The 14,584-nt window shown below is 41.5% G+C and overlaps 1 protein-coding gene across 1 annotated transcript in view; it reads right to left on the bottom strand.

The window, feature by feature from the left end:
• Positions 1-14,584, bottom strand: part of TOX (thymocyte selection associated high mobility group box) — a 267,358-nt gene that overhangs the window by 139,147 nt on the left and 113,627 nt on the right. The window contains exon 2 of the mRNA XM_034762982.1: positions 3,615-3,680. Within this exon, the coding sequence (XP_034618873.1) occupies positions 3,615-3,680 (66 nt within the window). The remainder of the gene's footprint in view (positions 1-3,614; positions 3,681-14,584) is intronic.

The following is a 14,584-nucleotide window of genomic DNA, read 5'->3' on the forward strand; positions in this document are numbered from 1 at the left end:
AAGGGAAGTTAGGGTAGAACAGAAGGAAATAAGAAGTAATGGGTGTTAGTAACAGCTGTGTGTTAGGCCACTGGTGAACCAAAATCACTTTTTATCATGATGACCAATGTTGTCCATTGTTTCCTTGGACTCCCCCAGTCTGTGTGTATCCATCTGTTGTCTCTTGTCTAATACTTAGATTGTGAGCTCTCTGGGGCAGGTCAATGTTGTGTTTGTACAATGCCCTGATCCATGACTAGGACTCCAAGGTATTACAGTAATACCAACAATACAAATAATAATAATATAGCAGTAAGGGGCATGGGAAGTTTTTATTAAGACACAAACAGGATCAACTATCTATTGTACATTTAAAGTACCTATCACTATTGTATTGTAGCAAAGATTAGACTGGCTCCACACTGGGCCGAACACTTCTGAAGACGTTCAGACCCAGTACATAGGAGCGGGATACACTCGCACTCTGCCAATGAGAGTTGTGGAACTGCTGGAATGGGGGACAGGAATGATTTCCCAGTGCAGCCCATAATTCCTCACTGATTTTGGTCCTCTCTTTTCTTCCCATTGGGGCTGTGGAGGTTAATGCAGCCCCAAGTCACAAACTCTACTACTTGGGAGAGAAGATGGGATTTGGCAGCTGTGTGTAGTCTGTACAGTTGCCCCCTTTACCATTCATGTCCATGGAGCCCAGGCAAACCAGAAAGGTCTCCAAGGGCTCTGTGCAATGGAGTTTTGTATAATATTATGTATTGTGTCTAAAAAGAAATTATGTAATTTTATATTGTGCTGTATTTAACCCACAAATTATATGATGAGGACTTATATGAAGAACAATTTGTCTCCATGATTCCAATTACAGGTACGTATAGAACATAATATACTAGTAAGAATTTGCCGTGCATGGCAGTTGGCATTGCTTTGTTTTAAAATGGTAAATATTCTCAGATTGAAGTTCAATTAGCAATGAAAATGTCACGTAGCTTTATTAGATGTTTGCTAGTATAACTCATTTAGAAGCTGCTTGCAATGTGCAATCCTACACTAAGTATATCATAACCAAAAATACAATACTTACATATGTATATAAAATATATCCAGAGATAGCAGTGCCAAACAGTCTTTTGGGACAGTCTAAAAGAATATCATTAATTTTTACTGTATACTTACACTCTGGCTCAGTTCCAACACTGGCGTTCTATAAAAATCATTTCAAGTATAGAATTATGTTGTTTGCTTGCAGCAACATCACAGGAACAGTAGTGAGCCATATGTTGCTACTTAGCAACTTAGTCTATAAGTCCCAAAGCATGTACTGATTTGAAAATTGAACAGAAATGATAATTGTTGAGTGATGCTGTGAGGCAAGTTGTCTTGGATTACCAGGCTATGCAGATGTTTGATGTTATGTAGAAAAAGGAACAAAACTGTATTTTTCCTGTTTGATGGCTGGATTTTTATTATGTTAGCCTAAAGGGGATAAATTGATTAAAAACCCTTACAATAACACAAGGTGATGTTTCCCTGAATATGAACACATTCCAGTAAACAAAAGGAATTTGAAGTGCAAAGTTCAGCTTTCCAAGACCATTCATCACAATTTTGATGTCCAAACTTTATTTCACTCTGCAATATGTACTATTTTACATCATCTGAATTCTTTGAGATATTGGGGTTCAGGAAATATTAGAGAGCAAAGTTAAAATATAACTATCTAGTTACCGTTCATAGTTTCCATAATTAAATGATAGCAATGTCATTTTTTATAAGATTTTTGGGTGGAAGATCAGATGATTCGAACTGAAACAAAGCATGTAGTAAACACATTCTGAAACGTCATAAAAGATTAAAAAGAGTATTGTTATTTTTAAACACTTCAGTTTAAATTATCCAAACTATTACACACAAAGTATAATAATATCAACCGAAGAAAATCATTCTAATGTATAATGTGAATTTCTAATCCTTTATTCAAAACTATTTAAGACAGACAATGATGCTCTGAAAGGTAGCAGCTGCTTTATAACAGCAATCATTCACAGAGTTTGTATTTCTACTGTTTCAAACAAATTCAATTAGCCCTTGCACTTCAAAACCCTTAAGGCATAAATGAGATGATACTAGGTTGCTTTAATCTAATAGTAATACTAAACTTGTCAGTACAGTTTTTGGATTAATGGTTAGAAAAAAAATTAGTAATATAATTTTTCATTTTTTAATCAAACAATTCTATTCAAAACTACCTCTGGATCTTGGAGGGTTCTTTGCTGAATGAGTTCAATCATACTAAGAATCTTAAATTTAAAGTTCGGTCTTCCAAAGGCATTCTTACAGTAACTTCAACAGCAGACAGGGAGGTAATGTGGTGGGAACATTCACATTTTAAATATGGGCTTTTTGACTGATAATATAGCTCAGCTCACATAAAAGATAGTTAAAGAATGAAAGAGAATAAACCTATAAATTAAATTTGAGTAGATAAGCATGACTATCTAAAAATGCTTCTTTATAAAGACATTTAGCTCTGAGTATAATGTCAGTTTCCAAGACTGTTCTTTCAACCCTGGGATTATACCCGTCTACCCTCATCTACTAGTCAAGATGCAAACAAACTAATTTCCCACTTAACCAGATATCTCCATGTAAGCCCATAGTTTTTGTCATGCAGAAGAGTATCAGACTGTCCACTATTTGAGATGGGTACTGGGCTACATGGATCACTATCCTGATTCTTTATAGCAATTCGTATGACCCCGGCTTAAATAATGGACCTGTGCTGCTGTCACTATGATTCACTGACACAGAACTGAAATGACTGAAATGTATGGAATGTAACAACAGAATCAGAATTCAAATTCTTCCTCAGCATATGACTGCATGCACCCATGCACAGGTTGCTTTGCTTTTGTTTTTAAAAAGCAATGGCACTCCTTCAGTTTTACAAGCCTAAAATAAATTAAAATGAAATTAACTTAGATGAAAAAAATGTCAACATGTGGACATATGCCACATTTTAATGGTTCTGATAACTTACAAATTGTTCCTTGCAAATTCTCCGTAAAAATGACTCAAAAATATTTTTGAACAACTTAAACCATATTATACTCTTTTGACTGCAAGATAAACCCCAGCAGTAGATTTTGAGAGACTCGTTATACTAACACTAATGGTACAACCTTGGCAACATTCCTCAGTCATATGATTTTTGTTAAAAATGCAATTCTTCATCTACAACTGGCCTAAGAGTGATAATTAAAGCTATTTGTGATAGTGTAGCTTATAATGATTAACTTGTCTGCAGTCAGATAAACAAATAACCTGCACCTGTAAAGACTTTATTTCCTGAAGGTAAAACAACTGTTTAGGAAAGATCATGCTGGCAAAACAGCTGCTTGCATTCTGGAGAGGAAACAAGGTAGTATCTTTCAACAAACGCCAACTCTGGTGTTTTATCAGCTCTATCTCATTAACTGGAAAGAAGGCTTAAATGCTTTGTTTATAAATTATGATTATTCCTGATTGCAGCAGTTACTGATAGTGCCACTCATTTGCAATGCAACTCTTTGGATTTGTTTAATTACAATTTGAAACAAGGCAGAGAAGATTAATTAACCCACCTGGCTTGCTGGCACATAGTCCTGGCTCGGTTCTGTCATACTCATATACATGTTGTCACCGTCAAACTGCGAATGAAATAATAGTAAACATTCAGCAATCTTGAATGTTTTTCAGCATCAACTGGAAAACAGTAGCCATAAAATAATATTATAGCCCGGTTTGGAAGACTTGTAATTGCATGTGTGCATCTTGTCTTTGATGTTCCTGTTGTCATCCTTATTGACCCTGGATGTCAGTGATTTGGAGTAATTAGTGCTCTAGTAATTACAGCAAGCAAGCAAGCAATGAATGGTTTCCTTTCATCTGCAATCTGTTTTAAAACAAAATGGCTCATTTTGTGCACCATGTATACATTCTGCTGTTGGTTGCAATGAAGTACTAAGTGAATTGAACAGTTTCTGACAAGAGGAAGATGATAATGGAAAATGTACTAAAACGCATCTTAATGGATTCTAACTTTACATTTTGATCAAGAACAAGTTTGGAAGTTTCAAAACAAATTAAAATCCACCTTATTGAAATGTGTCCAAATCAGAAATTAAGAAGAAGGTTCTTAGGCAAATTTCAGGCATTTGAACATCTGAAATACAGAACTTACAAAATTGGGTGGCATAAGTGGACAGTGTGCTTGATGTGTAAATAAAAATGAATATGAACATACAACTGTGAAATTACCCTTCAGTAAATTATAACAAATAAAATTAATGGAATTTGTGTGCAAACTGATTTTTCTTCTTTTAAAAATAGAATTAGATATAACAAAAACAAGACTGAGAGAAGCTGATTAGGAAGAGAAGGTCTACCTGGAATGAGACAGCTAGAATATAAGGCTGGTCAGGTATCACCACAAAAAAGCATGAGACTACTTTTTTTGTACTATGTAATCTGGACACTGTGCCCACAGAACTCGCTTCATATTCGTTCAAATGTCTGTGCCAAGTTTACAGTGTGAGTAATTATAGTCCTAATATGCAATCTAGAGTTAGGAGAAACCTTTCCAAGCCTTTGGAATAGATATGGAGAGCTACAGGAATGCTCATCCTTCAATCATCAACTGAGAATTTCCAGCTGTTACTAGGTCTGTTTAAAATAACTTTCACCTGACCCCATCTGTGCATACTCAGAGTGACATATTTTGGAAGTGGGTCATTATTTTGATGATGTGGCAAAAAAGAGTGGCAAGTTACATAAGGCGGGATTTTAAAAAAAATGTTCAGCTTTGACCTTACCCTATTCCTACTGAAGTCAGTAGGATCTACTCATTGACTTCTGTGAGAGCAGAGTAGGCCAACACTGACCATTTTTGAAAATCCTACCTGTAATACACAGTACATCCACATGGTCATACGGACGTAGCATTAGGAACATTACTGCTTGGGGCAATACATACAGATGAGAAACCAAGCTTCACGCAGTCTCCTGCTGGGATAGGGGAGGGTGTTGGTATTCTTACCTGAGTGCTCTTCCTGGACCCTGCTCAAGGGATTCAGTCTTCCACATTTACCCTCAGCTAGAAAGTGTCTGATGCATTTAACACTCCATCCCTCTCCCTCAACCCACTCTGGCTGTTGGAAGAGAGAAGGAGCTTTCTCCCTGTGTCACTCCACACCCCATCTCAGAGCCTACTAGCTGCCCGGGGGATGAGGGTTTTCTTTGCTACTTCACACCTCTGCCTCTCGCCTCGTTGTATGATTCCTCTGCTGCAAGAGGGTGGGGGTGAGTCTGTTACTCATTTCAGCCCTCATTTTTGGCTCCCCTCCTCAGTGAATAGCCTCTGCGCCTGCCTCCATCGCTGCTGTTAGGTTTCACAAACAGGAGCAGAATAAACTGAGCTGGTGCTTATTGATTTCACTGCTGCCCAAAAGGAGCTGAAAAACAGCAGTAAAAACTGGCAAGGCTGCTGCTGTTATTGTTATTTGTATCATGATAATGCCTAGATGCCCTAACTAGGATCCGGGCCCCATTGTGCTAGGTGCAGTACAAACACTAAGAGATACCCCTGCCCCAAAGAGCTTACAATGTAAATAGACAAGACAGACAAAGGGTGAGAGGAAGGAAGTGCTGTTATACCATTTCCAAATGAGTTACCAAGGCACAGAGAGACTAAAAGGAAAGGGGCATAGAGAAGATACCTCATATAGTAGATTATAGCTATTGTATGTTAGTAAACTCAGTTATTATGTGAAAGCTCTGGACCTGGTATCTTGACTTCTCCAAAATACATTACAGATTTTCTGAGCCTATGCATCTAGTCATGCTTTCTAACTATGAAAACTTCCACCAAAGACGGGAAGTGAATGATTAATTTAAACCTATGCTCAAATTGTACCTTTAAATCACCTTTGTACCTTTAGTTCTTTCTTTGACAGAGTGTGAGCACTTTTCATTGTGTTTTTATTTTAAAGCACCATGGTGTAAAACTGCATAAAAGATGATGTATAATCCACTAGTGATTTATACATAATTTTAATATTTGTGGCTTGTAGATATTGTTGTTAACCTGTATTACCAAAAATCCACTAATCCTGAAAAAGCTTTAAAACTCGGTTTTAAAAAACAAACAAACAAAAAACCCAAATGCAAGGGGTCAGCATTGTTTGAGGATGCTTAATGACAAGTGACGTTCTCTGTTACTAAGAGATGCCATAATGAGACTAAAGCAAAGATGGGATGCAAACAGAAATCATCAAATGATTATGCTAAAGGAAAGGTTGATCTTGTTATGGAAACCATTAAAGATAAAAACAGAATTGCTCTGTAAATGCCACATTATTGCACTGTTGAAAAACCATCCTCATGGTACATTGGTAAAATATTCTAATGACAGATGTGACAGAGTGGGGATATGTCAGTATCAAAGTGTAAACTCCATTTTGAATTATGAGCTCCATTTTGTATTATGTGCTGAACACGTCTGAACTTGCCCAAGACAGGTTATTGTAATACATTCCAGAGTGGCACCCTACCCAGGAAACGTGTTTGAAATCTCACTGAAGGACCATCACAGTGAAGCCTTCAGGAGGGCAATCTAGGGCCATCAACTGTGACTGTCCTTCAACTACTGCCCCACTCCCCAGTGGTTTTTCTACAAAGGGGCCTCCAGGAGGAGTGAACATGACAGGGGGAGTGAGCTGGAGTGCCCCAGAGGGACAATGGCAAAAGGAGGCAGATATTTAAAAAGGAGATTTAAGAACAGGATGCTGTTCTGAGCCGTGGGCCAACCATCATCACACATAGGACATGCAGCAGAAAGAGGGTAACAGATACTTGCCTAGCCTGAACTGCCAGCAGACCTTGGACTCTAAAAAAAAGAGTGAAATCAGATAGGGGAGGGTGCATCTCAGAACTTTAGTTATTTTGCAAAGATCTGTAACTCTCTAATGCTTTTAAAAGTAAAGTCTCTGTGATTAAGGGTATGTCTACACTACCCGCCGGATCAGCGGGTAGTGATCGATCTATCGGGGATCGATTTATCACGTCTAGACGCGATAAATCAATCCCCGATCGCTCTGCCGTCGACTCAGGAACTCCACCACGGCGAGAGGCGGAAGCGGAGTCGACGGGGGAGCGGCGGTCGTCGATCCTGCACCGCGAGGACGCGAAGTAAGTGATTCTAAGTCGATCTAAGATACGTTGACTTCAGCTACGCTATTCTTGTAGCTGAAGTTGCGTATCTTAGATTGATACCCCCCCACACACTGTAGACCAGGCCTAAGAAATTCCTTTACTAAGCTTGTGTTCTTTGCTTGCCAGCCACACTGTCCCCACAGAGGTTACACTAGAAGCTTGGACCTCCCACAGCCTTGGTGGAGCTCTGCAAGAGTGTGTGTAAGTGATTAGTGACGGGTTGGAGGCACTGGTTTCAGGGTCTAGCGCAGATGGACTGTGGAGTCCCATGCACCAGGGAAGGAAGGGTATCAGACAAGAGATTAGAGCCAGGGAGTGAGCCCTATAGACCCTCAGCTAGAAACAGTGACAACTCTGTCCAGAACCAGTTGACTTAGAAGCATATGGGACCCAGCGATTGGGTCCACTCACAACAGACTGGTGACCATGCACAGTGGTACCAAGTCAGGTTGTAACAGCACACATTTTCAAATCCTTACTAAAGGATAATTTTCAATGCAAAAATTTTTTGAAAAAAAAAAAAAAATTGTTAAAGTCTTCTAAAAGCACACAATTTCTGCCACATCCACTCATAAGATGTATTATCATTTCACAGGTGATTTGTATAATTGTTTAGATTTTCTTCAGTACTATACCTAGACACTATGTATAAGTTCTCCAGGCTTTTTTCTAACTTGTTCCCCAGACTAACTTGCTATTTATTGCTCTCACTATGGGAAGGGGGTGGAGTCCAACCGTCTGCTGAGTCCAAAACAAGGAAGTGTACATTTTCAAGCATGCAGATGACATATCTAATACAAAAATTCCAATTGGTGGTTTCAATCTGAATGACTGCACTACAGCTTTTATATTTCCAGTACACTTAATAAAGGTCAATGTAGAGGTGGACAGAGGGTGTTGTTCTGCTTCCCACTTTGAGCCTGCATGTGTCAATACCTGATAGATCCCTGAAGTTGTTAGTCTCCATACAGAGCACTGAAGATGCGTTACTGAGCACAGCGGGCTAGTAGAAGTAGGATGAGACTGACAGAAGGACGGCAAAGTCCAGACATAGCGGAATGTATCAAAGACAGCACAAGCAAGAATGGGGTATTATATACGTTTTTTGTGTAAATGTATATAGAAAACAGTGGGCACGCAGGGATGAACTATGAACTACCTCAATTGGGCTCCAGCTCCCTTTAACCTTGAATGTTAAATAAAAAAAGAGCCCTGCAGTCTTGAATCACTTGATAAACTATTTCTTGCATCTAGAGCACCTGTTAAATATGCAGACAGAGATTGCAGTGGCTTCTGTTATTATTTTACTCAACACAAACTGAATTATAGATGTATCCACTCACAGAGAGACCTGAACCACTAAAACTAGACTTTTTTTTCCATAATAGTTGAGTAAAAATACTATACTTTGGGGCTTCTGACCTTTTCAAAACCCCAAACACCTGGCCACACCTAGGATTGGGCCTGATTCTGCACTACTGAAGTCTGTGGTCGTGAGAGCAGAATCAGAGCCCTACAGAGATAACTTCCCATTTTCACTGTCAGTGTAATTTTTGTGAACATCCACTTCTGTCCTCTTTCCTCTGGACCTTTTCTTAAGTGGTACATTGTGAAATAAAAGATTTAAAAAAAAGTTAAAAATCAAAGATAGAGGTGATGGGAAATACACACAAGTAACTATGCAAAAAGCACAGCTACCTCTATTAGCTTCCAGAGCATTGCTATGTCACAGCAGAATAGTGGCTCCTTAGACCTTACAGATGAACTCTGCACAAATTGGACAAAATTATACCCTTGGTGGCTTCAATGGGAGCCATGTGCATGGACCCATGGACAGAATTTGGCCCACTGTGTTATTTATGGAGAAAGCAGGGGATACACAGATCCTGAGGAAAAGCTTAAGAATACTTCTCAAACTGCTTCTAGTTTATGCATAAGAGAAACACGGAAATAAAGTCGACTAAAACAAAACAGTACATTAGCAAAACTCAACCATTTTCCAAAATAGCCTTATTATACCACTGAGAGGCAAATCAGAGGTAACCATAGCTAGGTAAGCGGAGGGTCCTGCCTACATATTCTCAGCCACCTGTACAAAAGATGAGAGAAAAGAAGATTATGGAATTCCTTTAATTCTGATTTTAAGAAACTGAATACGGGCTTGATCATACAAGGTGCTGATCACGCCTGATGCAGCCAGGCACTTAAGCACATGCATACCTTTAAGCATGAAAATAATCCTGTTGAAGTGAAAGGGGTTACTCATGTATTTAAAGTCAAGTATGTGCTTTAATGTTAGGATCAGGCCAAAGTGCTCAGAGCTTCGTCAGCTCACACCCTAATTCCATAAATATGTGCAAGCCTTGCAGGCTAGAAAATACCTTAAATTTCTGGTAATCAAATTATTCAGAACATTTGAGTTCATATGTATGTACAGTGTAATTTTCAAGGACCTAGATACCTCAAATAATTGGTAATTGATCCTTTCTAGATGGCTGGTTCAAATATGGCCAGGCTGGTTATGACCAAAATTTAATCACTATCACACAGTTGCTCCAGAATAAGATGTCCACATGGCGAGTTATTCTAGAATAGCTATTTTGGTAAATTGCCAAGTGTAGACAAGCCTTCAGTCAAACTGATGGTGGGGTCCCCATCAAAATATAGCAATACAACAAATGACTTCCGTTTGCAGTCTCAGCAAGGATATCAAGAACTAACTGGCATGGAGACTTGGCTCATCTCCTCACCAGGAGGGTGTAGGGGTGAGAATTGAGGCACACAGCTAGGGCAGTGTGGATTAGTTTGGATTGCTGCTGTGCTTATTCTGTATTATAAAAAGAGGACCATGAAAAAGTAAAGCTGGTTGGGAATTTTCAGATTTTTCATTAAAAGTGGGAGGAAATGGTGACTGTAAAATATTTGCAGGTTTTCATCTATTTGTTTGTTTTTAATATTATTTCAACAGTTCTACTCTTGCACTGAAATCGCTTGTACTGCTACTCTTTGAAAAAATAGTTCAGGGTGTTCTATATGCCTTCTAAGTTGAAATTTGACCTTCAACATGGTAGGTCATGTTATGAGTTAAATATCCCATGCCATCTTTTATTTATAATTTGTGATGATGTACTCCTATTTGTTACACCTATCGTTCATTAAAAAGACTGTGACAATACTGTACTTACTTATTTGATGTGTTGTTTTCTCTTTTTTAAAAGATCCCTGAATACAAGTATTTTTCTATTTTCCCTTAGTTTCAGAGGCAAAGAGTCAAACATCAAGCTATAGTTTTACCTGTCATCCTTTTCCCAAAATGCTTTAAAGATGACAGATATTCATCTCCTCCTCTTTCCCATCCCCAATAATGGGAGCCTCTCTCACTGCAGCTTATCGTTTTTCCAGGTCAGAACACTCTAGACCTATTATAACTGTATATTTCTCACAGTGAATCAGCTAGAAGAAGTTGCTCAAACCTGGTTTTATCAGCACCCTGGCGACTATCTACCCAAGGGGCCAACCATGTGACAAACAAACATACATATTAGCACTGGAAGGAACCTCCTGAGTAATCGACTCTGTTCACTGCATCATCACAGAATAGTTTTCACTCTCCCTAAGGCACTCTCAATGACTTATTGTCAAGTCTTGCCTTGGATACATCTCCAGAGATGGTGTTACCACAACCTCCCTTTCATGGCACAATTGTCCATACTGTTCAGAGGTTTTACTGCTTTATCTTAAGACTTTTTTTGTCAGTCCTTTTGGCTACTGAGACTAATGGCTCTTCCTCTTAGTAACACACTTGAATCCATTGAACAACAGATGTACTGTTTACCCACACTTCTCTCTCCTCTAGGTGGCCTAGGTTCAATCCCTTTAATTTCCCCTGAGGTTAGGTTTTCCAAACACTTCCTCGTTTGTAACCCCAAAGCATTCTCTCTAGTTTACTAATGTCTTTTCACAGAATTGTGTCCTGCCCAAAATGAATTCATCATTCTACTGTGGACAAACTAGTGTTCTCAATTATCAAAAACAACAAGGAGTCTGGTGGCACCTTAAAGACTAACAGATTTATTTGGGCATAAGCTTTCGTGGGTAAAAACCTCACTTATTCAGATGCATCGTGGTTTTTACCCACGAAAGCTTATGCCTTAGTTAGTCTTTAGTGCCACCAGACTCCTTGTTGTTTTTGTAGATACAGACTAACACGGCTACCCCCTAAAAACAACAAGGAGTCTAGTGGCACCTTAAAGACTAACAGATCAAGTCTCCCTCCTAATATATTTCTCCTTAGCACTGTTACCTTGTCAGTGTTCATCCATTCTGTACACTCTTCCTCACCACACAAGCAATTTGTAACAAGCTTTGTCTCTACTGGCCTTGACTAGCAGAAACCGCCAAACTTCTCCTTAATCTGTGCGCAAAAAGAGTGGTGCAGAATGCTGCCACACAAAACCTTGGGTCACATTACCTACATTAAGGAAAAGATTAAGGACTGAATTCTCCTACTCAAGTAGCAGTTGCAGAAGACCCTAAATGCAAAGGCAAAGTTCTGCTGTTCTGGAAGAGGTAGACCCCAGAAATGACATACCAAAGGTCTCCACTTTCATTACTTCCCATGAAACAAGCTCTGTAGTTAGGGTTGCCAACTTTCTAAATGCACAAAACTAAACACCCTAGCCACGCTCCTTCCCCGAGGTCCTTCCCCCTTCCCCACCCCTTCCCGAGGCCCCGCCAACCACTCACTACATTCTCCCTTCCTCGGTGGCTCGTTCTCTCCCACCCTCACTCACTTTCACTGGGCTGGGGCAGAGGGTTGGGGTGTGGGAGATGGTGAAGGCTCTAACTGGGGGTGTGGGCTCTGGAATGCAGCCAGAAATGAGGAGTTCAGGGTGCAGAAGGGGGCTGTGGGTTGAGGAAGGGAAGTGGAGTGCAGGAGGAGGTACGGGCTCTGGGTTGGGGGTGCAGGCTCTGGGGTGAGGCTGGGGATGAGGAGTTTGGGGTGCAGGATGGGGCTCCAGGCTGGGGCAGGGGGTTGGGATATGGGGGGGTGAGGGCTCCAGCTGGGGGTGAAGGCTCTGGGGCAAGCCCAGGGATGAGGGGTTTGGGGTGTAGGAGGGGGCTCCAGGTTCGGGGGTTGGGGCTCGGGGTTGGGGCATGGACTTACCTCGGGGGCTCCCGATCAGCGGCGCAATGGGGCTAAGGCAGGCTCCCTGCCTGTCCTGGCTCCGCGCTGCACCCCAGAAGCAGTTGGCAGGTCCAGCTCCTAGGTGGGGGGGGGCCAGGAGGCTCCATATGCTGCTCTCACTCGCAGGCACCACCCGCCTGCTCCCATTGGCCGCAGTTTCTGGCCAATGGGAGTGCAGAGCCAGTGCTCGGGGCAGGAGCAGTGCATTGAGCCCTGTGCCCGTCCTCCCCCCGCCTAGGAGCTGGATCTGCCGGCTGTTTCCGGGGCTCAGCGCGGAGCCAGGACTAGTGGGGACTAGCCTGCCCTAGACTGCAGCACTGCCAACCGGACTTCTAACGGCCCAGTCGGTGGTACTGACCAGAGTCGCCAGGGTCCCTTTTTGACCGGGCATTCTAGTTGAAAACTGGATACCTGGCAACCCTATCCATAGTGGTCTCCTTGCTAGCAGTCTGAGGTAATGCGAGGGCATAATCAGTGAATCTATAACCAAGCGGATCCATGGGCTTAACCCTGCATATATGAACTGCATAGTGGGCCTCAGATAATTCTACCGATTTGAAACTGTAGTAACAGCCATACACAAGGTGTGCAGATGCTCTATATCCATCCCCTGCACATAGAGGATTCTGATCCTAAGTCCCCCTTACTCCTTGTCACACACTTTGTGCAGGTATGGTGTCGAATCCTTGGAATCAGGTGCTGATGGTCTTAGGGGGCCCAATGCAATAGTGAGTCAGTGGAAATGCAGGAGTCCATCTTGACAGAAACGTACACACCAAGCAACTACATTAATTGCATTAAAATTACAATACAATGCAACTTACTAATCTTATTGTGTTAATTTTATAACAATTTTTAAAGCGCTAATACAAGTTTAAAATTTAATACAATGTGATTAAATGCAAACTACCTTGATAAAGCTGTTCTTATAATGTTTTTACGATGTAAAATGGTTTCTTATTAGCTATGGATACCGCATTTTCCCCACAGTATAAAAATATCTCCTTCTGTTTTACCCAGGGCCGGCTCTAAGCACCAGCAAAACAAGCTGGTGCTTGGGGTGGCACATTTTTAGGGGCGGCATGGCCGGTGCCAGAATGCCGCCCCTGCCGCCCCTAAAAATGTGCCCTGGCTGCCCTAGCTCACCTCCGCTGCTGCCGCTCGCGCACCACTGCTCGCCCTCCCTCCCAGGCTCTCAAACCTGGGAGGGAGGGGGAGATCCCGACCGGCCGCGACACGCAAAACAGCTGATTCGCGTGCCACTGCTCCCCCTCCCTCCCAGACTCTCAAACCTGGGAGGGAGGGGGAGATCCCGAGCTGCTGTGGTGCGCAAAACAGCTGATTCGCGCGCCGCTGCTCCCCCTCCCTCCCAGGCTCTCAAACCTAGGAGGGAGGGGGAGATCCCAAGCGGCTGCGGCGCGTGAAACAGCTGATTCGTGCGCCGCTACTCCCCCTCCCTCCCAGCCTTTCAAACCTGGGAGGGAGGGGGAGATCCCGAGCGGCCGCGGCATGCGAAACAGCTGATTCGCACACTGCTGCTCCCCCTCCCTCCCAGGCTTGGGGGGGGAGGGGCAAAATTATTTGCTTGGGGCGGCAAAAATCCTAGAGCCGGCCCTGGTTTTACCCTATCGCATCATCATTTTTGTTTTAGTTCAGTGATCACAGAACTTAGCGAGATACTTTATCCATTTTATTAATCAATTAAAGTGCTTTATAATACTGTCACAGAAATTATGCTTTATCCCTTTTGTGCCCCATATTATATTCTCTCACCTCGCTGTACAAACTACTATATTATTAACATACCTTGCTCTTGATCTGATATTCTGCTAAGAAAATTACCATCATCTTCTACAACTAAGAACATTAAGAAAGTGCACATTAAAGTTGAAATAACTGGACTGAATAATTTTTAAAATGCTCTGTGTGTTGCTGTGGAAGACTGAAATTATACAAACATGTTTTAAGCTATGGGGCCCAATTCCCCTCTGTGCAGCCCCACTCATGGGTCTGCATAAACACGGCTATTGTTTGGTCCCTAATGTACAATATTTATAGTTAATTATTCTTATAGGGCCAAATTCTACTCAAAATTACAGTGGTATGAATCTGGAATAACACCACTTAAATCAATTTAATCCTCTATTTCTATGG

This window comes from Trachemys scripta, chromosome 2, assembly GCF_013100865.1.
Source record: "Trachemys scripta elegans isolate TJP31775 chromosome 2, CAS_Tse_1.0, whole genome shotgun sequence".
NCBI classification, from domain to species: domain Eukaryota; kingdom Metazoa; phylum Chordata; order Testudines; family Emydidae; genus Trachemys; species Trachemys scripta.